Consider the following 25716-nt stretch of genomic DNA (forward strand, 5'->3'; position numbering starts at 1 on the left):
CTTCGATAGTGCCAACCCGACCTTTCATTGTCGGGACGCCTTGCTTTGCTGAAAGCACGTCGACAAGTCGCTGGTTCTACGTTGTCAAGTTTTCTCGTGGAAGTGTGTTTTCAGAACATGCATGTTCTTGTAGCTAAATCGAGCCAGTAGAACTAGAGTTGTGGTTCTTGAGAGACACTTTGGAGTGTGCTTGTCTTTTACTTGCGACTTGCGAATGTTTGTGAGGGAAGAGAGAGTTTGGCAGTGGGAAATTTTAGCAAAGATTTTATCTGCATCCAGCTGTGGGCACGAACGCTGCAACCCCACTTTACATTCCCATGTCCGCTTCTGGCCGGCAAGCTAGCCGATAAGCCACCTGGCGGGAAGATAAAGAGCAACCCCTGTCGGGCGACGTCGCGACTTCAGCTAACATTACGACCCTACCCCTTGCAGGTACTTGGATATCTCTGGCATATCACCTTCACCTTCAACCAGCAAACTATTAATCCCAACAGTGCAACTTCTGGAGTGCCACATAAAATTGACACGGGCTAATTTTAGCCTGTAGATCATTAAACATCCTGGAGCACAAGACACGGCATTTGCACTCTGTCTGGAAAGGGTAGGGCCTTGGCCTGAACGACCGCCATAATGGTTGCAATAAGTTGGGGGACGTAAGTATTGCGACAGGAGTTCGACGTCACAAATATTGGAATACGGGAAAAAAAGTGGTAACTAACGCATCCGATAGTATCAAGTCCCTCCTACTTTTCTTTGGACCTTTCTTCCTACCCAAGATAATCGGCTACTATCGCGGCCTCCGTGCCTCATCAGCACAGTCGAACCAACCTATCCGCCCTCCCCCACCAGGAGCGCAGCGGGTCATAATACTGCTCTGCGTCGTAGCGGTCGCCTTCATAGCCAAGACGCTCCCGAATCTCTCCCCCGAGAACGTCTTTGTCGTCACCGACTCCCGCATCCAGATACCCACTGACGTGCTCTTCAACCGCCTCGCGCACATGCGCCCCAACGGCAGCCTTACGGCGACCGACGAGGCCCTCCGCGCCCGCTTCGTCAACCTTGAGAGTCGCCTGCTATACCTCAAGTTTGGCCCGGACGCGCTGGCCGACTGCCCCTTCTGCGTGTCGGAGGAGCCAAACACGTACCTGTACTATGCGATTCCGGACCTGCTGGCCCCGCACCTCCTCAATCTGGCCCTGCTCGCCATGGCGACGTCGGGCCTGCTCTCGGGCGGCGAGGGCCACAGGTGGCGCACCGTCGCCGTCATGTCGGCAGCCGCGATCGCCGCCGCGGATCTGTACCTCGTCAATGCCTACGACCACCAGTCCAACGCGCGCGCCCTCCGCCCCGCCGACCTCGACATGTTCTTCTGGGCGTTGCGGCGCTGGCGCCACGCCGCTCTTGCAGCCCTGGACGTCGTCATCGCGGGGTTGGTCTGGCTGTCGTCGACCAGGCGGCTGTTCACGGAGCCGCCCAGCCCATTGGAGCGTGTCGAGGGCGTCACGCGCGCGCTGGCAAGCGCCAAGAGCAGGTTGAGTGCCGTGTCCATAGTCAAGAACACGGCCAGTCGGGACTCGGCGCTGAGGGCGAGGTCTCACGCCTATTGGGCTCACGAGGTCGGGGTCATGAACGACGTCATGGAGGATCGGGAGGTTGTGGATGGGGTCAAGGATGCGTTGGAGAACCGCATCAAGATCTCGGCCATCTCGCAGGATGCTGAGGCTTATGCGCGGAATGTTATTGAGGCGGTCATTCCAGGGGATGAGGCTGAGAAAGCATGAAGTAGCTCTGCTATGAGATGATAGCAATGCTGTCGAAAATGAGATTTTTTTTATCGATAATTGAATGTTAACTGGCCTTCTTCGTTGTACAGTGACATGTGTTCATGCTCAGCCCTCCGTGTTTTGTATTCTCCGTCTGGACGTGCACTATATCCGGTTGAGACGAAAAGAAAGCATGGTTGGCCATCTAACTTGAAAGAAAACGCAAGGCACTTGATTGATTCTTTGCTCATGGCGTCATCCCTTTGTACAGGATACATGAGCAGTTGACAAGACGCATGTGCATCTTCTACGTCGCGTACGTCTTCCAGGCAGAAAAGAAAACAATGAATAAAAATATATGTCAAAAAAGGGCTCAAAGATCTAGAACCATTCATCAAGATCAAAAAATATGCCACAGTCATCCTCTATTTCTCCTCTACCATACATAACCCTTTTTGGTCTTCTTCCCCGCCATCATTCCTCATTCTCTATCCCGTATCAAGCCCCTCTGGTATCTGGCCTGGTCGTCCCGGTCGCGTTGCTAGACATGCTCCCTTTTCTCGACCCGAGGCCCATGCCTGCCACGCCGGTGCCGGCCTCGTCGACGCTCCTCTCGAGGAAGCCAGCCCACAGCTCCGCCAGCGACTCCTTGTTGGTGGGCGTCGTCGACGACTCGCTGAAGTACTCGGTGTTGAGCGACGGCGTGCTCGGGGTGCGGTGGAAGGGCGCCGACGGCAGGCGCAGGCTGCTGCTAGAGGTGCCTGGCCTCGCGAGCCCGGCCTGCTCTTTTTGTTCTTCGCTCCAGCTGAGGATGCCGGCTATGACCTGTAATACTTGGAATTTTTTGGGATCCGAGCGGTCGAGTCCCAGGAACTGGAGGAAGAGGTTGGTGACGACTTGTCTATACGAGTTTTGCGGGGCAATTTGTTAGTAACAAAATTTTCCAAAGCGTCGGGAGGGACTTGATATGATAACCACAGTGAACATACCTGTCGACGTTTTCTTCCGGCTTGTTCTTTTTGATGTATTTGAGGGCCTTGGTCAGGTGATCGTTGAGCACGATAGCCTCGTGCCTCAGCTTGCCAATCAACAAGTTCTTCTCCTTGACCTCCTTCTCAAACGGAACCATGCGCTCCAGCTCCTTGGACAACTGCTCGCGCGCCGCCACCGCCTCGTCAGCCAGTCGGGCCGCCTCTTTGGCTTTCCTGTTGGCCGCCTCGAGCTGCTCCTCGGAGCTCTCCACCATCTCGCGCAGCTCCCGTTTCCTGGCCTCCTGGATCTCCCGCAGCGCCCTCTGCAGCGCATCGACGGCCTGCGCCTGCGCGTCCCGCTCCGAGGCGGCGCGCTCGTGCGCCTCGCGCAGCTGGCCGGTCTCGGCCTCGAGCTCGGCCACCTTGTCGGCCAGGCTGTCCCTTACCGACTTTTGCTCCATGGCGATGACCTCCCACTCACCCATGGCGCTGCTCGTCCGGTCCAGCTCGACCTTGTAGCTGTGCAGCTGCCGCGTCATGTCCTCCTTCTCCTTGAGCCAGTTCTGCTGCGACAGGTTGCCGCGGCTGCGCAGCGACGACAGCTCGCGGTTCGACTCGTGCAGCTCCTCGCGTAGCATCTCGGCCTCGGCCTCGGCCTCCTCCGCCCGCTTGACCAGCCCTTCGCTCTGGCCCTCGAGCTCCTCCACGCGGTCCTTGGCCTCGGCCAGCTCCTCCCTGTCCCGCTTGAGCCTGTCCCCTAACGTCTCCTTGATCTTCTCGACCCTCCCGAGGAGGGTTTGGTATTGGTCCTCGGCACGGTCGCGGGCCGCCTCGGACTCCTCGAGTTCGGTGCGCAGTTGGGAAGTTTCGGTCGCGTGGGATTCACGAATCGACTCCAGCTGACGGCGGAGCTGCTCGACCTCGGTCCGGAGGGCGTCTCGCTCCTCCGTCATGGCCGCCAGCTTCGCGCTCGTGTCTCCTGTGTTGCCGGCCTGCGATTGAGACTGCCGGCTGGTGTTTGATGGTGGTGTGGCTTCTTCTATTGGTGGTTGGGGCAGCTGTGACTGGGCTGCCTTGCCATTGGCGCCGGCATGGCCATTTGCAGCGTCTCCATTATCTAGCTCTTGGTTTTCTGTTTCTGCTGGTGGCGCAGTCTGCGTAGGAAAAGAGGTGATTGAGCCGCTCAAGTCAGTATGCTGCGCAAGGGAAAAGAGTTGGAAAGGGGCGAGTTGATGAGAAGCTGGCGTTTACCTCTCCGTCCGACGCTTCCTCCTCCTGCTGAGTGTTTTCTGCTGGCTTGGTCTTGCCGGTCGCCTTCTTCTTTTTGTTGTTCTTCTTTTTTGATGCTGCAAGAAAGAAAAAATACACAATGTACAACGGTCAGCGACAAGCCACGAGTAGTGGCGGGGGATGAATACGGATTGGGGAGGGGGGCGTCTATGAGGGCGTCTGGCGCAGGCCGAGCGGGGACGGACCTTGAGAGTCGGTAGTTGGTGCGGTGGAAGCCATGATGGCTCAATGAATGGACAGGTAAGGCGTGCAGTAACCCGAGGGGCAACTAAAAGGCAACGGCTTTCGGAGGGGGGAGTGTTTTACGCGGGAGCTCGGGGCCGCATGCAGGGCGGCGGGCGGTTTGGTTTACGATCGGATTTCGTTTTTGGGGGTTCCCCAATGCAGTCAATTTTCTCTCTTTCTCTGCTTTTCTTTGCTCCCTTTTTTTTTTTTCTGCCTCAAAGTTCGAGATGAGTTTTCTCTCGTGGCAGGCGGCGGGCACTTCTTGGGCTTGAGGAAACAGATCCAAGTAGCTATTACAGGGTAAAGGTCGGAGGTTGAAACCGCCACGATGAGGGTTCCGACTGGCACGTACGTCTTCCCGCACCGTGCCTCTCCAGGTTTATTCTGGACACATTTAAGGTGTAGCGGGGAATCTTTTTTGGAGAGGGTCCCAACTGGAAACAGACTAGTTCTACGTCGGAACAGAATGTTACGTCCCTGTTTGCAGGGGAGTATCTACTTCGTACTGTAGACCTAGTTCTTGGTGCTAGTAACGGTACAACTGAACCATGTCTTTCTTTGGCTGTTTTTGACACAAGTACTTCAATTGAGGACACGAGGTTGCATGATTGCGACGTTTGAATTATTTCAAGAAACTTGGTTCTATACTGTATGTACTGTAGGTACCTCCCACTAGGGTACCTCGTACCTACCTAGGTACCTACCAAGCACTTGGGAATTGGCTTTCTGGACTGCCTTGGATAAGATCGCCTTGCAATAATTTGTACGTCGCATCTCTATCCAGCTCATCGTTCATCCCAAAAAAAAAAAAAAAAAAAAAAAAAAAAAAAAAAAAAAAAAAAAAATACCATTGATGTTGTTAGAATACAGATATGTACCCCTGCGTAAATTTGAGCCCACGTAAGTAAACACGGAGTATCAGCAATCCATACATGCATTTTACTTCACAAAGCGATGACACCAACCCATTATGATTGATGCTTGGGTTCCACACGTGAAAGGTCCCGTGACTAGACAACCCAGCCGCATCCATGCCCACTGTTAGGTATATTTCATCCGGCAATCTAGCCTGTATTTTTTCTGAAGGATTTCTTTCTCCTTCCTCATACATATTTCCCCTTCAGGTCGGGACAACATACCGTCACGAATAAGGCCTCGATGATCACATCGGAATCAGTGGCCTTTTTCAAACAAGGCCTGAAGTAGACCAATTCTATTCGCACTTTATAATCCTGGCGCCTTGCCCCGAGTTTTTTTTTTTCCACCCATTTATTTTTGGGTAGGAAGCTCACTGGTGGTGTCGGGTTCGCTATGTGCACACAAAAACAAAAACTTTTTCTTAAGCGCTTGACGCGTACGTAGGTTTTGTAGCTTGCGCGTCTTTCGGTCGACTGAAATGCAGTTGGCTCCACTGTGGTTCCGCACTGTGAGTTCCATGGCGTATCCCGTTAATCAACCCAAGATTGTACACGTCTTTTAATGGAGGCGTAGCAAACCGCACGGGAAGTGGATTAGCAGATGGTTTCCACTCGCTGCATTTCAGATGGCCGACAGCAACGCTTACGGTTGGATGTTGCGCACAAGCTGTATTGTTGATTTGCTAACCGACTACCTAACCCAGAAAAGCAATATTTTTCCTTTTAAGAGGTTTCCTTTGTCCAGCTACTCTTACTCTGTTCATGTAACTGTTGACCTTCCACCTGCTTGTGACCGACCAACGGTTCTCCGCCCACAAGCCTCATTTTTCGCAAGTGTTATCCTCTTGAATTTTGACCTACAAGGGTATTCGGTGTCGCAACTAACGTAACCCCGGCAGGCAAGTCCTCGAGTTCTACAGCTTTGCAGACCTTTTTCCACAAGGCGAAAAGGATCCATTTTCCGTCGATCTTGATGTTGCCGGTGCCACCATTGGAACCCGAACTCCAAGCTACTTGTATGGTTTCTCGTTTCACAGTCCTCACAGCGTGAACATTACAATCTGCCGTGAACACACCAGCCATAGCCGTGGTGGTAGTGGAGGAAATAACCAAGAGAGATAAAAGACGCATTTTGATAAGTTTAATGCTGAATAAAATTGTTTTTTTGGTAAGGTTGAAGTAATTAAAAACGAGTGTGGTCGAGAGGCTGCTGAATGAAATTATATTTGATAAGGTTGAAGTAATTAAAAAGAGTGTAGTCGAGAGGTTTTATAATGAGTGAATGGGTTGATAGTTGGATGAATGTCTCGCATAACGTGAGCTTCGAAACCACACAAGTGACGAGGAAGATGTCAGGTTTATATATTGAATTTAACTGCATTACAGCGAGGCACGTTGAAATGACTTTTTTTTTTTAAATAGCTACGGAGTTAAACTTGTGCCCGCGGCTTTGAATATAAACCAGCTGTTACGGCTGGATCAATTATAAACATGGAAGGAAATACGAAGATATTTACAGTAGTATAATAGGGGGCCAGTCCAAAAGCAGTCATGATTCTTGACATAATTAATGCAAGGACTGGTTACCTTCCGTCTGTCCACCAATGGCAAGCACGAAGAGGGGGCCACGCGTAGCAGGTGGTTCATGCCTGGCAACACTCCAAAATAAAAACACCCGCGATTAGTATGTGGGGAGGGTGGGGGTAGCTCTCTTTCTCAATCGTAATCCTTGAGCTTGTAGCCCAGATGCTGACTGACTCCGCTTGATTACGAGCCTTAACGAGCGCTTCTTTGTTCATTGATAACTAGACGGAAAACAAAGAAAGAAAAAAAAAAAAAAAGATTCGTCGGCTCCCCCGTTGTGCGTTCGTTCATAAACACAGCAGTACCTTGGGTAACCTTTGTTACCCGAGAGGTGTGTGTGTGCCGTGTTCCATCGCACCGGGCATCAAAACAAGCCTTTATTGGATCTAGAAGGGAGACACCAATGGCACCTGCTACCTGCATGAAATGAAATTCGGTTTCTGACACCCAGCCGTGTTAGGCATATCCCTATCAACTCGAGGGAATAATTAATAATTTCTTTCCCTCACTTGATCCAAATTTCCAGCTGACCATATCATACCGACCACCACCACCACCACAACCATTTCATTCCAGCTCTCAATCGGCTGCATCTTGTGTCGTGTCGCAGATCGTTCGCTGGCAATGCGCGCCCAAGTCAAGGAATGCCAGTCCATCGTTCAATCTCGATCAGGCGAATGTCACCCCCATTCCTACGCCAGGTCCATCTAGTGTGGGATAAATAGTTATTCTTTAATACTCGTTTGATCCACTATTGCCCACAAGGGTCGTGTGGACAGCGCTATTTTAAGCGGCTTCCCATCAATACAGTTGCTGCCCACCAAAACCGTTCGGTCAATCCGGTTAGAAGCCATGAGTGACGATAACAGGGAGACAAAGGGTTTCTGGGGCTTTCTCAAGTCCAAAACAAATCTCAACAAGGGTGACTACCGGGTAATTATCTCCCTGGAGCAACCCGAATCATTCCTGTCTGTCATATGATAAGAGCTGACAGCGGCCAAAAAAAGGACGACCGCAACAATCACCGGTCACGTGGGAGAGATGACTTCTACGACCCAGACCCGTATCGTGAATCTAGTAGAAGTGTTGATGTCAAAGGGAAAGGTCCGGAGAGGCCCGTTGCGCCATCATCTCCGATAGCAGGTCGCAGGCGACGAGGACGAGGACCTCTGCACGATTGGCCGCCTTCGGGAGTGTTGAGCCACGAGGATCTGACCCTAGGCCACGCTCTAGACTTGATCTCCAGAGGAGCTCCGGTATGGAACGGTCATAAGCGTTCCATTCAACATTTCCCCGAAGAGTATTGTCACCTATATGCCACGACAACCCCTGGCAGCAACAGGAATAGCAAAAAGAAGGGCAAGGACAGTCGGCAAGATGCCAAGGACACTGATGCCGCCAATCTGCACAATTCAATGGTGCAACTCATGACTCTGTGCTTGATGCCACCCGGCCCTGCGGCCAAACCCTGGGATACGGTGGATCAGCGTCCAAGCTATGCCTTCCACTATGGTGTTCGTCCCGGCACTGTGACGCTTAACAGTTGGGTCTCACGTTCCAGCGTTTTGCCGCCGCCCATGGCCCTGCGCGACTCGGGCGCGACTCCCCGCGACGCTGATCTCGAGACGATATTGAAGCGGCTCCAGGAGCTCGAACTCTACGGGCTCGAAGAAGACGACGAGAAGCTCATGTATAGAAATCTGTACCGAAAATTCTTGCGAGATCCCGAAAAGGACACCAGACCTCACAGGACGTTGGATCTGCAAATCACGGACTTGATAATGGTACTCTCACGACCAGCAAATGGCCCCGGAGGCTGGATTGACTACTCAGAACCCCGCAATCAGATTGCAACGAGATTTCTGTTTGATACTAGCGAGGGGAATCACGAAAACTATGTTAGATTCTTCCATCAGTTGCTGCTGAGCTGTGAGTTGGACCTTCGGATCAACGCTCGAAAACATATGGATGAAGCTCGCCATAAGCTCTTGGTACAGTTACCTCCTTCCATAAAGTGGAGCATAGCACTGTCGAGGCGTTGGCTGGATAACATGAGGATAGAGAAGTACGGTGAGACAGCTAAACAAGGTATGATCGATCGCCGCTTTCTCCATGAGATCATGTTGCAATTTGCTAACCTGGAGCCATGCACCATGTCCTTCCTACCTATGTTTGAATATGTAGTCAAAATCCGGTTCAGGCTCAAGAACAGGCAAATAAAAATGCTCAAGCGTTTTGCCCAGATGTTAAAGTGAGATGACATTCACTCAAAGCCATTCAAATCTGGAGCATAATAGCTTCTAACGCTCATTTGCAGATGGCCCAATCTTGCCGATACAGTCGAGGAAATATACCAAGCCGACGACGACGACGCACTCGGCACCATCAGTTCTCATGCAATGGCTTTCTTCAGCGGACTTGTTCTTCCAGGGGTGAGAATTTTCCCGCGCATGTTTCTGTCGCAGTATGCGTCAGGCATCTCGAAATGGCAATCCTTGACACTAATGTACAAACTTCACTAGCCTACGTTTCCATTCCTGATGATGAACTCGCTGGTGGATCTGGACCCTGACAAGGCAACGGATGACCTCGCTCTTTTGACTCATATACATCCGGCCTGTGGATTTCAATACCGTGGAGGCCAAACTTACTGGTCGTCAGCTTCTGTTGTGGGCAAGGTTCTCGCGCCAACGTGCATGGAAGTCGGCGGCTGGGTGGGACCGGCACTGGGGACGACGGACTTGCCCCGTACACAGATTGCCCGGATCCGAACTCGGTTACCCAAGCCGACGCCTAATGGCAGCAATGCCTCGGTGGCAAGGACGGCCAGCCCAACCGACAAAAGGTTGATGACGCCCGAGAAGGTCTTGTCCATGAAAGAACGGTCTGATCCACTCGGGCCTCCATCGGACGTATACCCCGTTCGCGACTATGATCTGCCTCTGCCGAAGGGTGATTCATTGGGCACCGGTGAGATCATCGATTTTGTCCGGCTTGTCAAACTGACGCTTAAGCGGCTCGGTGGACCTCCACCTGATAATAAGCCAGTCGGCGTAGCACAGTATGATGCAGGAGTACAATTCGCCATCGACGGTGTCTCATGGCCGCTGCGGCTCAGCTTTGACGTTGACTTCATATATGCCCACCCATGTGAGCCAAACGGCGGACCTCACCCCTTGTTCTTTGAGTATGCCTACGTCAGTGTACCGGTCGACAGGATTGTCGACATCCACGACTGGGGTGGGTTATACGGCGGAGGTCGGGACAGCTCAGCATCATCGTTGAGTACTGCTGGAGGCGGCCCTCGACCGCCAAGACGACCGCCACCAGTGAAGCGAGACCCCGGAGAGACGGACAAAGTACTCGTGGTTGAAGCGTTTGGAGTGCCAGACAACGAGGTGTTGGCGCGCGCTTGGTGTGCGCATTGGGGCCTGACTGCTGTGGTTGCGGACGTGAGGAAGACATGGTGAGTCTGGTTCGACTGCTTATTGACCTACAGATATGAATACTGACTCGTTATATCACTGCAGCATGGCCTGTGCCATCCGGACGGCTTATGCAGCGACAGTGACTGTAGTGATTTTGGTCGAAAACGTCAAGGGGGATTTTTGATCGGTGATTAATGATACCCAGTTTATATTAGGATTTCCGTATTAATACTAATAATAAGTGTGTGTGCGTGCACATTGGAGAAGGAAGCAGGACGTTAATGCATTGATTGTACTATATGAACTTAAGGTGTGAGGAATGAAGATAGTAATGTCAAAAAGAACAGAAATAGACAAGAAGCTCCTCATTTACCTCTTATCACCCATGGCGAGCGATCTAAAATAACCTAAGCCAGGCAAAAGCACCCCTGAAGTGCAGCGGGGAAGCGACGCAAGGGTTCCACCAGCTTGGTCTTCACCGCTTAAAAGTTGCGCGTGGGTGGCCGCGGCAGAATTCCAATTTTCCCGCGCGTGGGCGACAGGTCCTAGAGAAAGGACCCCGACCGCCTCAAGCAATGCCAATATGCATGTTGCAAGCTTTTGAATTTTTGACATAAGGAAAAAAAAAAAAAAAAGAGAGGAAGAGGCAATTGGAACCCCATACAACAAAAATGGCAGCCGCAGTATCAAAGAAGGGTAAAGGTAAAGATGCTCTCTATCAAATTCTTTCTTTCTAATTTTATTTTATTTTATTTTCTGTGGTCTGTTTTTCTGTCATCCTGCAAAGGTGCAATGATGCTAACTTTCTCCCCCTCCGCAAAAACCCAGCCACCCGCGCAAAACCTGCAGCGCAGGCGACCGACTCCCCCAAGGCCGCCGTAGAGTCGCCGCAGCCGGCCAAGCGCAAGGCCGAGTCCGAGGCGTCGCCGGTCGTGACCAAGAAGGCCAAGGCGGAGAAGAACAAGAAGGCCGTCGCGGCCGCCACCAGCGGCGACAAGGAGGAAGAGACAGCGGCACAGAAGAAGTCGGCAACAACGACCACGAAAAAGGCGAGCAGCACAAAGGCTTCGAAAAAGGCAGGCAAGGAGGAGGCCGCTGTTGCTGAGGAGGAGATTGCCCTGGATGACAACGACTCGGAGGACGAGGAGCGTGAGGACCAGGCCCTCGTCAGCAAGCTGGGCTTTGAGGTTTCGGACGATGAGGAGGAGGGCGGCGACTACACTGCCGGCACCGACGTCGGCAAGGTGCCCAAGGTGTCTGCAAAGGTCAAGAAGAACGCCGAGGCTGGATCCAGCGACGGCCCGCGCGTCATATACATTGGCCACATCCCCTACGGTTTCTTTGAACACGAGATAAGACAGGTATGTTTGTTTCGTTACAAAAAAAAAAAGGCGCCTTACAGGTTGCGCTTTCTCTTCTTTTCCACTCTAATATGCAAAAACAAACTGACATACCCCTCCCCAAAAATAGTACCTCTCCCAGTTCGGCGCAATAACCAACCTTCGCCTCTCCCGCAACAAGAAGACTGGCGCAAGCAAAGGATATGCTTTTGTCGAGTTCCAGGACGCCAGCACGGCCGCCATCGTGGCCAAGACTATGGACGCGTACCTCCTCTTTGGCCGCATCCTCAAGGTGAAGCTCGTGCCGCGTGAGAGCCAGCACGACGACCTGTTCAAGGGCGCCAACCGCCGCTTCAAAAAGGTTCCATGGACAAAGATGGCCGGTAAGGAGCTGGAGAAGCCCAAGGGCGAGGCCAGGTGGGGAAAGGCCGTCGAGAAGGAGAACAGGAGGCGGTCCGGCAGGCTCGAGAAGCTTAGGGAGCTGATGGGGTACGAGTTTGAGGCCCCCGCCGTTAAGCCCGCCACCGCCGCCTTGGAGGCAGCAAAGAAGACGGCCGAGATCGAGGCGCCGCCCAAGGTCGACGAGGAGGAGGAGAAGCCCAAGGCCATCGAGGCCCCGCCCGCTGCTGAGAAGGAGTCCGTCGTGGAGGCGGCCAACAGCCCAGCTGCAAAGCCTGCCAAGACGACCAAGGCAAAGAAGGGGAGGAAGGCTAAGTCTTGAGCTTGTAGCCATTTTTTTGTTTTGATTGCATCGAGTTGAGGTCAAAAATAGAGATATGCTCATGACTACTGGCTAGCCCTAATGAATGAAAAACACGCACGCTGATTTTTTTTATTTTTTATTTTATTTTTATATTTTTCACCGCACTCTGCTGCTGTCTTTCATACGTGCTCGAAATTTCTCAGCAAATTTTAAAAAATTCGATATAGCTGATATGACAAAACGAATGTATATACTTTTTGTTTAAACCTATATAGAGTAGTCACGATCCAAGCATTACAATTTGATCGTGTCTCAGCCCTTGGTATCTCCCGTCATTTTGTTACAAGTACAACGTGGATAGAGTTCAATGACCGCTGATCCGACCAAATGCCCCCCCTTTTTCTTTTGTCTCAGGATGCATGTGCGCATGCTTATGTGCCAGTGCATTTTTATTCAAAACAGCAGTCCTATACTCACCTGATCTCGCTCTCAGCGAAGCTCGTCGATAGCATACGTATTGTTGATCGAGCTACCAATGCCGTTGTTAGATCCAGCAAGATCTTCCCACCTTTCCAGCGCGGATCGGTACTAGATAGCAGTAAAGGTCGAATTAGCAACAGAATAATAGTGTGAATCATGAGGTGGTCGTTCCTATGGGGGAGATCTGGAAGAAAAGGAACAAGAAAAATCTTACCGCGAACACAAAGTTCAAAACCAGCGCGACCACAAGCCCCAAGCTGACCGTGAGAGGGCCAATAATGTTATCAAAGTCCTGACCGCTCCTGGCAACGATCATCTGCCTGCGAGACTGGAAGGTATAGTATCCCCAACCAGCTGCGAACGCTGCCATGCCGAGGTAGGCAATGCCCACAACTTGGGCCACCATGTGAGCCTCTTCCGACGCATGCTTCTTGCTTCTGCCCGCTGCCGCCGTGTACAAGCCCACAGCAAGCGATCCAAGAAGCACCGCGATGTGCTGCCATTTGAGGAACGTACGTTCGTTGGCCAGCCAAACCTTTGCCTCAACTTTCAGAGGCCCGTCGTTCTTGATCCATTCCTTAGGTTCAACGACGCCCTCTGGCAGCTGTGAAAGAGATCCACCGGCCTCGCGTTCGCGTTTAGCGCGGGCATACCTGGTCATCGAGAAGCCCGGTAGCACCGAAGAAAGAGTACCGTAGCCCTTCTGGGACTCCTCAACAGCTGTAGCGTCGTCGTCCGCTGAACCTTGCCGTTCTCGGGTCTCACTTGGGCCCGAGTAAGAGCGAGGCTGAGAAGCCGAACCCTGCATGTTGATTGCTGCATCGGCCGAAGCGCGCTCTGAAAGGTATGACCTGCCTCCCTTGGGCGAACTTCTTGGCTTGAACGAGCCAGCCTTGGCTCCCAAAAAGCTTCCAACTACCATCTCGTCTTCCGCACGTTCCATCCTCCTCTGCTCCTCCTCCCGGAACGCTGTGTGTGGATCCTTGCGAATGTCCGTCTCCAGGTCACTAAGCCAGAAAGGAAGCGCGTTGACGTAGTCGTCAAAAAGACTGGCCACACCGTGCGCAAACTTGGAGAAGCGCGGCACGGGGTGCACCAGGTGAGACGCCATGAGGTCCTCGATCCAGGCGGGCCGTCGGCGGGTGTTATCCTCCTTCAGCTTAATTTCGAGCACTGCATAGGGGAACCTCGAGATCTCGCTCGGGTTGATATCCTTGAAAGGGTACGTGACACTCCGATTATCGATGTCTCTGCGGTGCCAATCATCCGGGTCCCGACAAGGGTGTCGCTTGTCCAGAACATCCTCACGCACAAAGACGAGCTCTGTGTCGATCGATATACGCACGCGGTCATCAGCGGGTTTCTGGAACGCCGTGCGAACATAGTTTGCCCGAAGGAGGGGTTGGAGCTTGTTCTCTAGAACAAACTGCTGGATTGTGTTGGCGGTGGACTTGAAGTCTTCGATTTCCTCTTGCGACCGCCCCTGCCGCTCCATTTTTTGTATCGTCTTCTCCATCTTGTAGTCGCCATCAAGGAATGACTTGATGTACTTTTCCTTGACCACGAGCCTCCTCTCCTCGCTGCTACCATTCGAGTTCACCATCTTTTGCTCCAGGAACACATCTGGCTTTGCCGACAGTAGACCGTACCACCTAAGGCGCAGAGAGGCTGCTTCGTCCTTCTGCTCCACCTTTTTCAAATACAGGTCGAATTTGGAGTTGTCAAAGTAGAGTGAAGACTGCCTTGGGTCATCAGAGCCGTCCACCTCTTTGGAGGATTGCTGGCTGTAAACCAAAGATGGCAAGCGCCGCAGGATATATGTCTTGACCTCGAGGAGGTTGTCGGGGTGCACCCAGACTAACCGAAGTAGCAAATGTCAGTCCTTGTATCACAGGTTTGAAGATGCATCTTGCCAAGGTGCCCAAGAGATCCCCACTTACACTTGTGAGCCGTATACCTCTCGCCATTCAGAGTCTCGGGCTGGATCTCCTGAAGATCCAATGGGAGAGGGACGTCACCAGTACCCTCCTCGAGCTGCTCCCTGACTGCAAAGTACATGAGCGAAAGTTTGCGCAGCAGAGGTGCATACCCGACCTCCGAGTTGAACGGAGTTATCGCCAAGCGAGCCTGCATCATGGGGCGGATACGGTAGCGGCCGCCGCGCTTGCGGTCATGCTTCTTCACAATCTTGAGGAAGCCCGTGTAGTTCAGAGCGCTGTACGACTTGAGCGCCCGGATGTCGTTGGTGATCTGGTCCAACTCTGCCTCGAGCTCGCGGATCTTGTCCTTGTCGACCGCGGGGGTCTTCTCTTTGCCCTTGCCCTTGCCGTTGTCGGCGGATTCGGACTCGTCCTCTTTTTTACCGACCTCGCCCATCTCGGCCGGAGTCAATTGCTTCATCTTGTCAAAGGCGGCATCGACGCGATCCCGTAGCTGGTTGAACGTTTCCTCATGGAACCTAGCCACCTTTTCGAGCTGATTGTTCAGGAGCTCGTCGCCGAAGCGGCGCTCGTCCTCTTCGGTCCATGGCTGATCATCCTCGTCTGACTTGTCCTCGCGCAGGATCGACTTGAGTTTCGCATAGTCGATGTACTTGTCCTTCCATGGCTGGTGGATCGACTGGCGGAGCGTCTTACCGAACCGCATGACGTCGGCGTGGAGGTGTCGATGCTATGGTGGTGTTTTTGCAGGAGACGCCGCCCGAGGGTGCTAGCACAGGTTGGGATAAGTCCGATAAACAATGAATGCTAGGCCACCATGTGTGCGACAAAGGGCCTTGGGCAATTGAATTGGATACAAAAAAGCTCAGTAGCAAGCAAGAAATTCTCCGCAATATTACAGATTATTAGAATCAAAGACAAGCTTTGTTAAGCTAGGTTCTGTCTAGGTACGTTCGTTGTTTAGATGACATGGACGAAGTTGACGCAAGATAAAACCTCCACACGTGCCTTGCTTCATCCAAGCTCTGATCGCGTGCCCCGCTTCTGCTCGAGCAAACATCCTGGTCCTACGCAACGGGCAACTCCGTCGCAATTGCCCTATCAGGGGAGAGCAGCATAACACGTGCCAAGGATCCCGGCAAGTCGGCAAGCATCACGTGGGTCCCAGACTGTCACCACTTTGTGGAAAAGTGGGCAAGCAAGTTAGTTCAACAGCTATAGCTTGGTCAACTGTTTGGATCTTGGTCTAGACTTTGATTTTGATGCTTGCACTTTTTGAGATATTGTGGGTATTGGTGGCTTTCGTTTGTGCATGGCCAGTTGGGTGGCGAAGGAAAGAAAAAAAAAAGATTTACTACTATGCGAGGCATACAATTTTATAACACGCATCAAGTAGGAGGATGCAACGTTTAAGAAAAAAATAGAATTAAATCAAGCCAAGTCAGAAAGTGCTAGTATAAAATAAGAGCAGGAGAAGAGATATTCACAGTATACTACAAAGTACTGGTAGTTAGTTAGTTGGACGAGGCTAAGATAGGGAGGCAAAGTCCCCCCACCTTTGGTTTAGAACTAGTGCTACCAATTTTGTGGTCTCTGTAAAATATTTTTTGCGACCCAATTTAACACCCGTCTTAATTCCTGTAAAAGCTGTCCACCGCAAGTTCGTAGACATTATGTTCTGTTATGGGTAGGCAAGTGGGTGTTTGGACCCCTGCTTGCTATGGCCTAACTTCACATAAGGAATATGATAGAGCTAAACAGGGTGGAAATGAGCCCAGCAATTAGTTAGAGACGTCTAGTGAAAAGGAGATCAGAGGGGACATCAGGGAGGAAAGAAGTGTATAAAGGAGACATGATTAGAAGAGGATAACAAAGGATTAATATCAGTCCGAGGTAGAATTGACGGGCAAAGAATTTTGTGACAAAATAGTATTTATATTTGATATTCAGACTTTTAATATAAACCAAAAGATATCAGACAATTAGCCAACCAACACCAACCAGAAAGTCTTCGTGGTACAGTTATAACCTAAGAAACAACACCGTCCCAACATTTTGGCCTACGCCATGCTATGACTCAACCTGAAAAGCGCGCTTCCTTTGGTATCATCAAGAAAAAAGAGTGCAGTATACCCATGTGAAACAATGACAAGATAAAAGTATAAAAGCCACCTCAAGGCCACAAATTTAGGCCATGACAGGTGCAACGGGTTTTACCGCGCTGAAAATCTCCTGTGCTGTGCGTTTGACGATACCACCAGTAACAGGGAGACTGGTGTACTTCTCCAAGTACAGATCAATCTCGCGGGCAGCCTGTCTACCCTCGTTGATACCCCTATTAAGAGACGGCATTGTTAGTGACGACGTACAGGAAAGAACAATATCAGGGCGATCCAATATTAAGAGACTTACCAAACAATCAACGACTGGCCTCTGCGGCAGTCACCAGCAGCAAAAACGCCCTCCATGTTGGTCGAGTACTTGCCCGGTGCCGTTTTAACGTTCTTGCGAGCATCCTTCTCAATGTCGTCGCCCAAGACGCGGGCCTCGGGTCCCAGGAAACCCATAGAAAGAAGGACAAGGTCGGCAGGGAAGAATTGCTGCGAGCCCTCAATCTTCTTCATGTCCCAGCCACCACTGGCTGACTTTGTCCACTCCACGCGTACAGTGTTGATACCCTTGACCTTGCCGGAGCCGTCATCGACGAACTCCTCGGACATGATGCAGTACTCACGAGGGTCCTTGCCCATGTGCTGGCGCACCTCTGAGTGGCCGTAGTCAACGCGGTAGATGCGAGGCCACTGTGGCCAGGGGTTGTCGTTAGCCCGCTCAGGGGGTGGCTGCGGCAGCAACTCAAAGTTGATGACAGACTTGGCACCGTGACGGACTGAGGTACCGATGCAGTCGTTACCGGTATCACCACCGCCGATAACAACAACGTTTTTGTCTTTGGCCGAGATGTAAGAGCCATCAGCCAATTCCGAGTCGAGCAGCGACTTGGTGTTCTTGTGGAGGAACTCCATGGCAAAGTGGACGCCCTCAAGGTTGCGACCCTTAATGGGAAGGTCACGGGCAACTGTAGCACCAGTGCAGATAACCACAGCGTCATGAGAGGCCTTCAGAGACGCCAGAGTCACGTCACCGTTGCCAACATCAACACCGGTCTTGAACTGGATACCCTCGGCGGCCATGAAGTCGGTTCGCCTCTTGACGATACGCTTGTCCAGCTTCATGTTGGGAATTCCGTACATGAGCAGACCACCAAGACGATCAGCGCGTTCGTAGACAGTCACGAGGTGACCTGCCTTGTTCAGCTGATCCGCTGCAGCAAGACCAGCAGGACCAGAACCAATAACAGCAACTGTCTTGCCAGTGCGGACCTTGGGTGGCTGCGGTACCATCCAGCCCTTTTCAAAACCGCGGTCGATGATGGCACATTCGATAGACTTGATGCCAACAGGGTCCTCGTTGATTCCGAGCACACAAGCTCCCTCGCAGGGAGCAGGGCACACACGACCGGTGAACTCGGGGAAGTTGTTCGTCATCAACAGCCGGTTGAGAGCATCACGCCATTGGTTTTGGAATACCAGTTCATTCCATTTAGGGATGATATTCGAGATGGGGCAGCCTGAATCGGACTGGCAGAAAGGAACACCACAGTCCATGCAGCGGGCGGTCTGGTACTTGAGCTGATCCTCGTCAAGGCGGTTCGAAATCTCAGCCCAATCCTTGGTACGGGTCTTGGAACTGCGGTATTTCTCGTTCTGGCGGTGGTATTTCATGAAACCCTTGGTCTTGTCGAGCTTGAGAGCCTTCTTCTTGTCTGCAGCAGCGTCTCCGATTGTCTCCTCGATATCCTGGAGCTTGGCTGCCTTCTCATCCTTCTTAGGCGGGTGGCTGGGCAGTACAGGAAGGCTGTATTCGGCTCGCTTGGCCTCAGCTGCCTTTGCAGCCTCCTCCTGAAGCACACGCTTGTAGTCGACTGGCAACACCTTGATGAAGCGTGGCAAAGCGCGGTTGAAGTCAACCAGGATGCGGGCGGCCAGCTCTGAGCCAGTGTAGTGGTGGTGATCCTCAATGAGGCCGCGAACGTACGCGATCTCCTCAGGGTCTTCGAGGCCGGATGCCTCAACCATCTCCATGTTGAGCTTGGACATGAAGTCATGGTGGATGTCGAGGATATAGGCAATACCACCCGACATACCGGCAGCAAAGTTGCGACCAGTGCTGCCCAGGACAACCACGCGACCACCAGTCATATACTCGCAACCGTGGTCACCAACACCCTCAACGACCGCAGTGGCACCCGAGTTTCGCACAGCGAAGCGCTCCGCAGCAACACCGCGGAAGAAACAGCTACCGCTGGTTGCTCCGTAGAGACAGGTGTTGCCAATGAGGACGTTCTCCTCAGCCTTGAACACAGCAGAACGGGGCGGGTAAATCACTAGACGACCGCCGGAAAGACCCTTACCGACATAGTCGTTGGCATCACCCTCGAGCTCCAATGTGACACCAGGTGCAAGGAAGGCACCGAAGGACTGGCCAGCGGATCCCTTAATGTTGACGTGTACAGTGTCCATAGGCAGGCCAGCCTCGCCGTACTTCTTGGAGATCTGGTAGGACAGCGATGTACCTAACGCTCGATCCGTGTTGACCACGTCGCACTCAATACGGGAGGGCAGACCCTTGTCCAGGGTAAGCTCAGCCTCGGATATAAGCTTGTTGTCCATTCTCACGTACAGACGGTGGTCTTGCTTGCGAACGTTGAACGTGGCCACACCAGGACGGAGCTTGTGGGCAGGCGTGAGGATCAGAGACAGGTCAATGTTCTCAGTCTTGTTGGTGCGAAGATCGTCTCTGACTTTCAGCATCTCAGCGTGACCAACCATCTCGTTGATGGTGCGGAATCCCAGCTTCGCCATGATGGCACGAAGCTCGTTGGCAATGTAGTAGAAGAAGTTGATTACGTGCTCAGGGGTACCCTTGAACTTCTTCCGCAACTCCGGATCTTGTGTGGCAATTCCTACCGGACATGTATTCAAATGGCATTTCCTCATCATAATGCAGCCCATAGCGATCAGGGGAGTGGTGGCAAAGCCCCACTCCTCTGCTCCGAGCAGACAGGCGATTGCAACATCGCGACCAGTGCGCAGTTGACCATCGGTCTGGACGACGACACGGCCACGCAGATCGTTAAGTACCAGAGTCTGGTGAGTCTCTGCCAGACCCAGCTCCCAGGGGAGACCGGCATACTTGATACCAGTCCAGCGAGAGGCACCGGTGCCTCCATCGTGACCCGAAATCAGGATGTGGTCAGCCTTGGCCTTGGCAACTCCAGAGGCGACGATACCAACACCAGTCTCGGACACAAGCTTGACAGAGACGCGAGAACGAGGGCTGGAGCACTTCAGGTCGTAGATAAGCTGCTTCAGATCTTCAATACTGTAGATGTCGTGATGGGGAGGAGGCGAGATAAGTCCCACACCGGGTGTCGAGTGACGTGTGCGTGCGATGGACTTGGATACCTTGTGGCCAGGTAGCTCACCACCCTCACCAGGCTTGGCACCCTGGGCCATCTTGATCTGCAGTTCATCGGAATCGGCCAGGTATGCCGAAGTAACACCAAAGCGTCCACTGGCAACCTGCTTAATGGCAGAGCGCATCGTGTCGCCATTAGGCATACGCTGGGATCGTTCAGGGTCTTCACCGCCCTCTCCGGTGTTGGACTTGCCACCCAAGCGGTTCATAGCAACAGCCAAGGTCGAGTGCGACTCCATAGAGATGGAACCATAAGACATAGCACCAGTGCAGAAGCGGCGCACAATCTCGGTCCACGGCTCGACCTGATCAATGGGAACAGGAGTAGCCTCTTCAAAGCTGAAGTCAAGCATACCACGCAGCGTGCAAGCCTTGATCTGCTCATACTCGGACCGAGAGTAGGCCTCGTATGACTTGTCATTCTTGGTACGAACGGCATCCTGGATGTTGGCAATCGACGTAGGGTCGTTGATGTGAGGCTCTCCACCGTCACGCCAGTGGTACTCGCCTGACTCTGGAAGACCAGGAACAGCGACGGTGTGGCGCGAAGGGAATCCACGCTCGTGGAAGCGGAAGGCATCCTCGGCAATGATCTCAAAGGTTACACCCTTGATACGCGAAGCCGTACCTCTGAAGCAGCGTTCGACCACACTGTCATCAACACCAAGGGCCTCAAAGATCTGAGCACCCTTGTAACTGGCCAAGGTTGAGATACCCATCTTGCTCATGACCTTGAGGATACCACCATCACAGGAGTGCTTGTAATTGTGGATGAGCATGTCGTCTGTGAGCTGCTTCTTGATGAGCTTTTCACGATTGAGCTTCAGAATGCACTCCATAGCCAAGTAGGGGTTTACAGCATCGGCACCATATCCGAGGAGCACACACATGTGATGAACCTCACGTGCCTCTGCAGTCTCAACGACAAGTGCAGCCATAGAGCGCCACTTGTTGCTAACAAGATGATGGTGGACCATACCGGAAGCCAAAAGAGCAGATACAGCAACCCGATCAGCCGAGGTATTACGGTCAGAAAGCACAATCACGCGGTTGCGCTTCTCAATAGCATCAGTGGTCTCGTTGCAGATGTAGTCAAGGTGCCTCATATATCCCTCAACACCTTGCTTCTTGGGGAATGTGATGTCAATGACTTTGACCGTCCACTCAGGGTGCAGCTTGGCCATGTTCTTGATAGCATTGAACTCTGGGATCGAGAGGATAGGGCTTGGGAGCAGAAGCCTTCCGCATTGCGAAGCATCCATCTCGAGGAGGTTACCCTGCGGTCCCACGTAGCACTCGAGAGACATGACGACGGACTCTCGGATGGGATCAATAGGCGGGTTGGTGACCTGAGCGAACAGCTGCCTGAAGTACTCGTAGAGAAGATGAGGTGCCTGGGAAAGACAAGCAAGCGGCGAGTCGTTGCCCATGGAGCCCAATGCCTCCTTCTCATCCTGTGCCATAGGAGCAAGCAGCAAGCTGACCTGCTCAAACGTGTAACCAAAAGCATGCAGAAGAGGATCCTCCTGTAGAGCTGTGGCGTCGGGTTTGGCCTCGAGTTGGATAGTCTTGTCCTGTGCGACTGAGTCGACAAGAGTCGGGAGGCTGATAAGCTCCTTGTCCAACCAAGAGCGGAAGTCCTGGCGACTCGAAACAGCAGCCTTGAGTTCGCTGTCGTCGATGATGCGACCTGCGACGGTGTCTACCAAAAGCATCTTTCCAGGCTGAAGACGGCCTTTCTGAATGACACGTTCCGGGTCGACAGGGATGGTGCCGACCTCAGAAGCGCAGATGATACGGTCGTCGTCCATGACGTAGAAACGGCAAGGCCTCAGTCCGTTACGGTCCAGGTTTGCACCACAAAAGCGGCCGTCTGCGAAGGTGAAAAGGGCAGGGCCGTCCCAAGCTTCCATTTGACAAGCAGCCCATTCGTAAAAAGCGGCCTTCTTGGGATCCATGTGGTCGTTACCCTGCCATGCCTCAGGGACCATCAGCATGACGGCCTCGGGAAGAGACAGGACACCGTTGATCGTGAGCAGCTCGAGCACGTTGTCAAAAGCCGCAGAGTCTGAACCGCCATCTTCAACAATAGGGTAAAGTAGCTCAAGTTCGTCGCCAAAGATGTCAGATTGCATGACACCCTCACGAGCACGCATCCAGTTCTTGTTTCCACGCAGAGTGTTGATCTCGCCTATGGGATGCCCAAACAATACGTTAGATACTACTGGGTGTGCATCACGTCTTGGTCCGCACAAGCAAAGACTTACCGTTGTGAGCAGCCCAACGAAGAGGCTGTGCACGATCCCAGGAGGGGAAAGTGTTGGTAGAAAAGCGTGAGTGGACAAGGGCAAAGTGCGCCTCGTAATCCGCATTGACCAAATCATGATAGTACTCATAGACTTGCACAGGTGCTAGCTGACCCTTGTAGACTATGTTCTTGTTCGAAAGCGAACAGAGGTAAAACCAGTTCTGAAGCCCAATGGTGTGCGTGGCCCGCTTTCGCAGAACGTACAACTGCCTCTCAAACAGTCTTTCATCGAATTTCTCGGGATCAGTCGTCTCGGGGGCATTTCCGGCACCATAGGCTGAGGTGAGAACAACAAAAGGCTGCATGATAATGGGCTCTCGGGACTTGGCAGCAGGGCCAAGAAGAGTAGAGTCGACGGGAGGCTCTCGCCATCCCAAAACACGGAGTCCAAGAGACTCAGCAATGTCTTCCAATTGCCGCTTGGACTCGTGAAGCGTCTCTTGATCGGGTTTAAAAAACAGGTTACCAACAGCATATTGGCCCAGAGGGGGCAGCTTGATGTCCACTTCGCGCTCAAAGTTCTTGATGAAGAACTTGTGCGGAATAGAGGTCATAACACCGGCACCATCGCCATCCCTCGCGTCGGAACCAACAGCACCTCTATGGGTCATGTTACACAACAAGTTGCGTGCTATAGTTGATATGAGTTAGCAGCATTCCCAGAGAAATCTAGCATGGCCAGTGTTGGGATGAGGAAGCCTACCATCGCTGACGATTTTGTGGCTTGGCTTGCCCTTGATGTGGCTTTAAATGCTGTCAGTCAGTCATCGTACTTTGAAGTATAGGGCTCCTGGCAGGTCTTACCAAGCAAAGCCTACACCGCAAGCATCTTTTTCCAAATCAGGATCATAGAGACCCCTGCGAACAAAGTCAGTATTTAAACACACAGAAAAAGCAACTGAAGTCAACACTGGTAATACGAACTGTTTCACGGGGAGAGCTCCTGCCCAGGAGGAGTTATTCTCCGTCTGATATTCATAAGGATGATATTCATTGCTTTCAGCCTCGATGTGCGTCTGTCGATCGTCAAAATCCGCCGTCAGGCCCATGCTAGGCAAGCTTGCGTAAGTTACCGAGACCGCGGCGGTTTTGGTGTTCCGAGGTATCAGGTATCTGGAATTTGTATAATATCAAAAAGCTGCAAAGTTTATTAGCTTGAGTCTGAATTTGATACACCTAGTAAAACGGTGCAATGCTGTTTGTGGTACGAGCCCGTTGACTTTCTAGCAAAGGGAGGGGGAAAAAGTGACAAATATTGGGAGTGAGAAAAAGTGGGCGATTGTGGACAAGCGAAGAGTATATCCCACAAGGTCTACACTTCTCGCCAGATCCGCTTACTGCGGGGTGAAATCAGGAACAAACAGACTTTAGCTGGCACGCAACGTTTGACTAGTAGGGGGCTCTTGGGCGGCCAGGGAGCCTTTGAACTGACTCTGTTTTCGCGGTTTGGGGTGGGGAGGAAATCTTAGGCTAAGGGAGAAAGGTAGACTCCCAGAGCGAGCTTAATCAGGCACTGCCCAACTTTGACTATAGATTGATGAGTGGAAGGAAGCTCTGGGATTGATAAACCAGCCACTCGGGCGACTACTGAACAAAATCGTCCCGAGTTCCCTTCGCAAAGGTTGTATATCTAGGTAGGCTCTTGCTACTGGCAGAACCATCAAAAGTGAAGAAAAGTCCCGCGCGTTCGGTAGGGATTTAAACTGTAAAAGTGGGTAGGGCAGATTTCGCGATTGTGATTTGTGAGTTTTGATAGGCAGGCAGCATATCTGCAGGGTCTAGCGCTGTCCACCAAGCCACCCACTGCCTGCACTCCTTTCCTTTAGGCACGTAGTCTGTGCACTAGCACAACTCTAGCGATGTGTTCGGTTATCTTGGGCCATGTGTGGGTGTAATAAGTCGGGACATGGGTTCGATTGTGGTGGGTGGCTGGAATTCTCTGAATCACTGGGGTCACCTATGGCGGGGTTGACAGAGCCAGCTAACAGAGTTTTGTGCGCTGCTTTTGAGTTCGCGCCCTACTTCAGACTTGGTTTCCGTCGCGTTCTCAACCGATATAGGACTAGACTTTGGATGAGGCCAGTACAGCCATCTGCGAACAGAATCCACAGACGTCGGTTGGGTTCGTAAATCTCGACGGCGCCAGAATATCGTGTGCCCAGAAGTATTCTATGATCTTTTTTGCATTGACCATGACGTTGGAGTTCGAACGGATGTGCAGCTGCCATGCAACTCTGCCTGCGTAAAAGCTCCACTTTGGCGCATGATTGTGAATGGAAACAGTGCCATTGGGCCATAAAGACACGAGGCTCACTGCACACTAGTACAGCCAGCCCAGCAATCCTGGTATAGGTGCGTGGGTTGAAAGATAAGGTACGTAGTATGTCTGCCCTGGAGGTATGCAATCGACCGACGGCTCAGTAAGAAGTGTGGTTGCTGCAACTTACCGAGATCAGGAGAGACAAGTCCACTCGATGGTTTCGTTGGTGGTGGTGATAAACGTTGGCTCTGCTTCCGCCGTCCCAACCAACGGCGTGCAGTGTGCCTCTGGCGACGTAGTCGGGTTGTGTTGAAGTGAAGAGCCAAGGGGCTCAAGTCGGGTCTCTGTATAGAGCGTGTCGAACCAGTATTCAGGTCTCGCGAGACAGGGCCGGTCTGTCAGGTATCAAAAGAGGTGTGTGGGTGGTGGGAGAAAAGGGTGAACCCTAACTTCGCGCGAGGAAGGGCGAGGGGCTTTCTCTTTATTTACCTGAGAAAGCGACGGAGGTTCACTGCTATGGAGTTTCCTCTGCAGGATCCGGAAATCGGACGGTGGGAACCTGAGAGAGCAGGGGCAGGGTCCAGGGTTAATTCAGTTAACAGGGGTGCAAAAAAAAAAAAAAAAAAGCCGCTCCAAATTGACGTAGGTCACATTTTCTTTTGCTTGCCAAGGCTCGATTTGCTCAACTCCAAGTGGGGGAGGGGCGTGAGCTACAGTAGATGGGGTGAGGGTTAACCCGGTAGGACTGAAGCCTCGGGAATTTGCGCCCAACAACTACTCGTAGTAGAACTATAGTGAGACTCACCTACTAGTGATGGCGAATTAGCAATCAAGCCTCGAGCATGTTGTTGTCGCTGCTTGACTAAGATACAAGGTAGATATTCACTGCAGTAGGTACATTGTTTCCCGATCGTGGCACGCAGCTACGATTTGCATTTAAAGCTCGCCAGCCTCGAGCCCCGGTAGCAT

At 52.2% G+C, this 25716-nt stretch overlaps 7 protein-coding genes across 7 annotated transcripts; 3 read left to right on the top strand and 4 right to left on the bottom strand.

The window, feature by feature from the left end:
- Positions 1-425: 425 nt before the first annotated feature.
- Positions 426-1841, top strand: PgNI_07595 (uncharacterized protein). The gene is made up of 2 exons (XM_031127605.1): positions 426-653; positions 731-1841. The coding sequence occupies exons 1-2, from the start codon at positions 631-633 to the stop codon at positions 1779-1781; spliced, it is 1074 nt and encodes a 357-aa protein (XP_030981552.1). The 5' UTR covers positions 426-630; the 3' UTR covers positions 1782-1841.
- Positions 1842-2131: 290 nt separating this feature from the next.
- Positions 2132-4704, bottom strand: PgNI_07596 (uncharacterized protein). The gene is made up of 4 exons (XM_031127606.1): positions 4210-4704; positions 3986-4080; positions 2753-3888; positions 2132-2664 (listed from the first exon to the last, which is right to left on the bottom strand). Exons 1-4 carry the CDS (start codon positions 4241-4243, stop codon positions 2262-2264), a joined length of 1668 nt encoding a protein of 555 aa, XP_030981553.1. The 5' UTR covers positions 4244-4704; the 3' UTR covers positions 2132-2261.
- Positions 4705-6003: 1299 nt separating this feature from the next.
- PgNI_07597 (uncharacterized protein) lies at positions 6004-6297 on the bottom strand (the record flags this gene model as incomplete). The annotated part of the gene is made up of 1 exon (XM_031127607.1): positions 6004-6297. One exon carries the CDS (start codon positions 6295-6297, stop codon positions 6004-6006), a length of 294 nt encoding a protein of 97 aa, XP_030981554.1.
- A 768-nt stretch (positions 6298-7065) lies between these two features.
- On the top strand, positions 7066-10496 carry PgNI_07598 (uncharacterized protein). Its single transcript, XM_031127608.1, has 5 exons — positions 7066-7683; positions 7758-9001; positions 9068-9182; positions 9273-10216; positions 10281-10496. The coding sequence occupies exons 1-5, from the start codon at positions 7603-7605 to the stop codon at positions 10360-10362; spliced, it is 2466 nt and encodes an 821-aa protein (XP_030981555.1). The 5' UTR covers positions 7066-7602; the 3' UTR covers positions 10363-10496.
- A 353-nt stretch (positions 10497-10849) lies between these two features.
- On the top strand, positions 10850-12239 carry PgNI_07599 (uncharacterized protein; the record flags this gene model as incomplete). The annotated part of the gene is made up of 3 exons (XM_031127609.1): positions 10850-10880; positions 11007-11539; positions 11649-12239. The coding sequence occupies 3 exons, from the start codon at positions 10850-10852 to the stop codon at positions 12237-12239; spliced, it is 1155 nt and encodes a 384-aa protein (XP_030981556.1).
- Positions 12240-12710: 471 nt separating this feature from the next.
- PgNI_07600 (uncharacterized protein) lies at positions 12711-15347 on the bottom strand (the record flags this gene model as incomplete). The annotated part of the gene is made up of 3 exons (XM_031127610.1): positions 12711-12809; positions 12916-14558; positions 14642-15347. The coding sequence occupies 3 exons, from the start codon at positions 15345-15347 to the stop codon at positions 12711-12713; spliced, it is 2448 nt and encodes an 815-aa protein (XP_030981057.1).
- A 1216-nt stretch (positions 15348-16563) lies between these two features.
- On the bottom strand, positions 16564-25164 carry PgNI_07601 (uncharacterized protein). Its single transcript, XM_031127611.1, has 7 exons — positions 24935-25164; positions 23412-23625; positions 23292-23345; positions 23191-23231; positions 22447-23118; positions 17054-22370; positions 16564-16976 (listed from the first exon to the last, which is right to left on the bottom strand). Exons 2-7 carry the CDS (start codon positions 23534-23536, stop codon positions 16829-16831), a joined length of 6357 nt encoding a protein of 2118 aa, XP_030981058.1. The 5' UTR covers positions 23537-23625; positions 24935-25164; the 3' UTR covers positions 16564-16828.
- Positions 25165-25716: the final 552 nt, after the last annotated feature.

This window comes from Pyricularia grisea (genome assembly GCF_004355905.1).
Source record: "Pyricularia grisea strain NI907 chromosome Unknown Pyricularia_grisea_NI907_Scaffold_4, whole genome shotgun sequence".
NCBI classification, from domain to species: Eukaryota; Fungi; Ascomycota; class Sordariomycetes; order Magnaporthales; family Pyriculariaceae; genus Pyricularia; species Pyricularia grisea.

Excerpts from the sequence above, each read along its gene's own strand:
- PgNI_07595 (XM_031127605.1), top strand. The coding sequence starts at position 631 with ATGGTTGCAATAAGTTGGGGGAC. Across the intron at positions 654-730 it reads GTTGCAATAAGTTGGGGGAC|TATCAAGTCCCTCCTACTTT; the intron begins GTAAGTATTGCG and ends CGCATCCGATAG.
- PgNI_07596 (XM_031127606.1), bottom strand. The coding sequence starts at position 4,243 with ATGGCTTCCACCGCACCAACTACCGACTCTCAAG. Across the intron at positions 4,081-4,209 it reads ACCAACTACCGACTCTCAAG|CATCAAAAAAGAAGAACAAC; the intron begins GTCCGTCCCCGC and ends TCTTTCTTGCAG. Across the intron at positions 3,889-3,985 it reads AGGAAGCGTCGGACGGAGAG|ACTGCGCCACCAGCAGAAAC; the intron begins GTAAACGCCAGC and ends TTTCCTACGCAG.
- PgNI_07598 (XM_031127608.1), top strand. The coding sequence starts at position 7,603 with ATGAGTGACGATAACAGGGAGACAAAGGGTTTCTGGGGCTTTCTCAAG. Across the intron at positions 9,002-9,067 it reads CGTTTTGCCCAGATGTTAAA|ATGGCCCAATCTTGCCGATA; the intron begins GTGAGATGACAT and ends GCTCATTTGCAG. Across the intron at positions 10,217-10,280 it reads GCGGACGTGAGGAAGACATG|CATGGCCTGTGCCATCCGGA; the intron begins GTGAGTCTGGTT and ends ATATCACTGCAG.
- PgNI_07601 (XM_031127611.1), bottom strand. The coding sequence starts at position 23,536 with ATGGGCCTGACGGCGGATTTTGACGATCGACAGACGCACATCGAGGCT. Across the intron at positions 23,232-23,291 it reads TGCGGTGTAGGCTTTGCTTG|CCACATCAAGGGCAAGCCAA; the intron begins GTAAGACCTGCC and ends CAGCATTTAAAG. Across the intron at positions 16,977-17,053 it reads GGCCAGTCGTTGATTGTTTG|GGGTATCAACGAGGGTAGAC; the intron begins GTAAGTCTCTTA and ends GTCTCTTAATAG.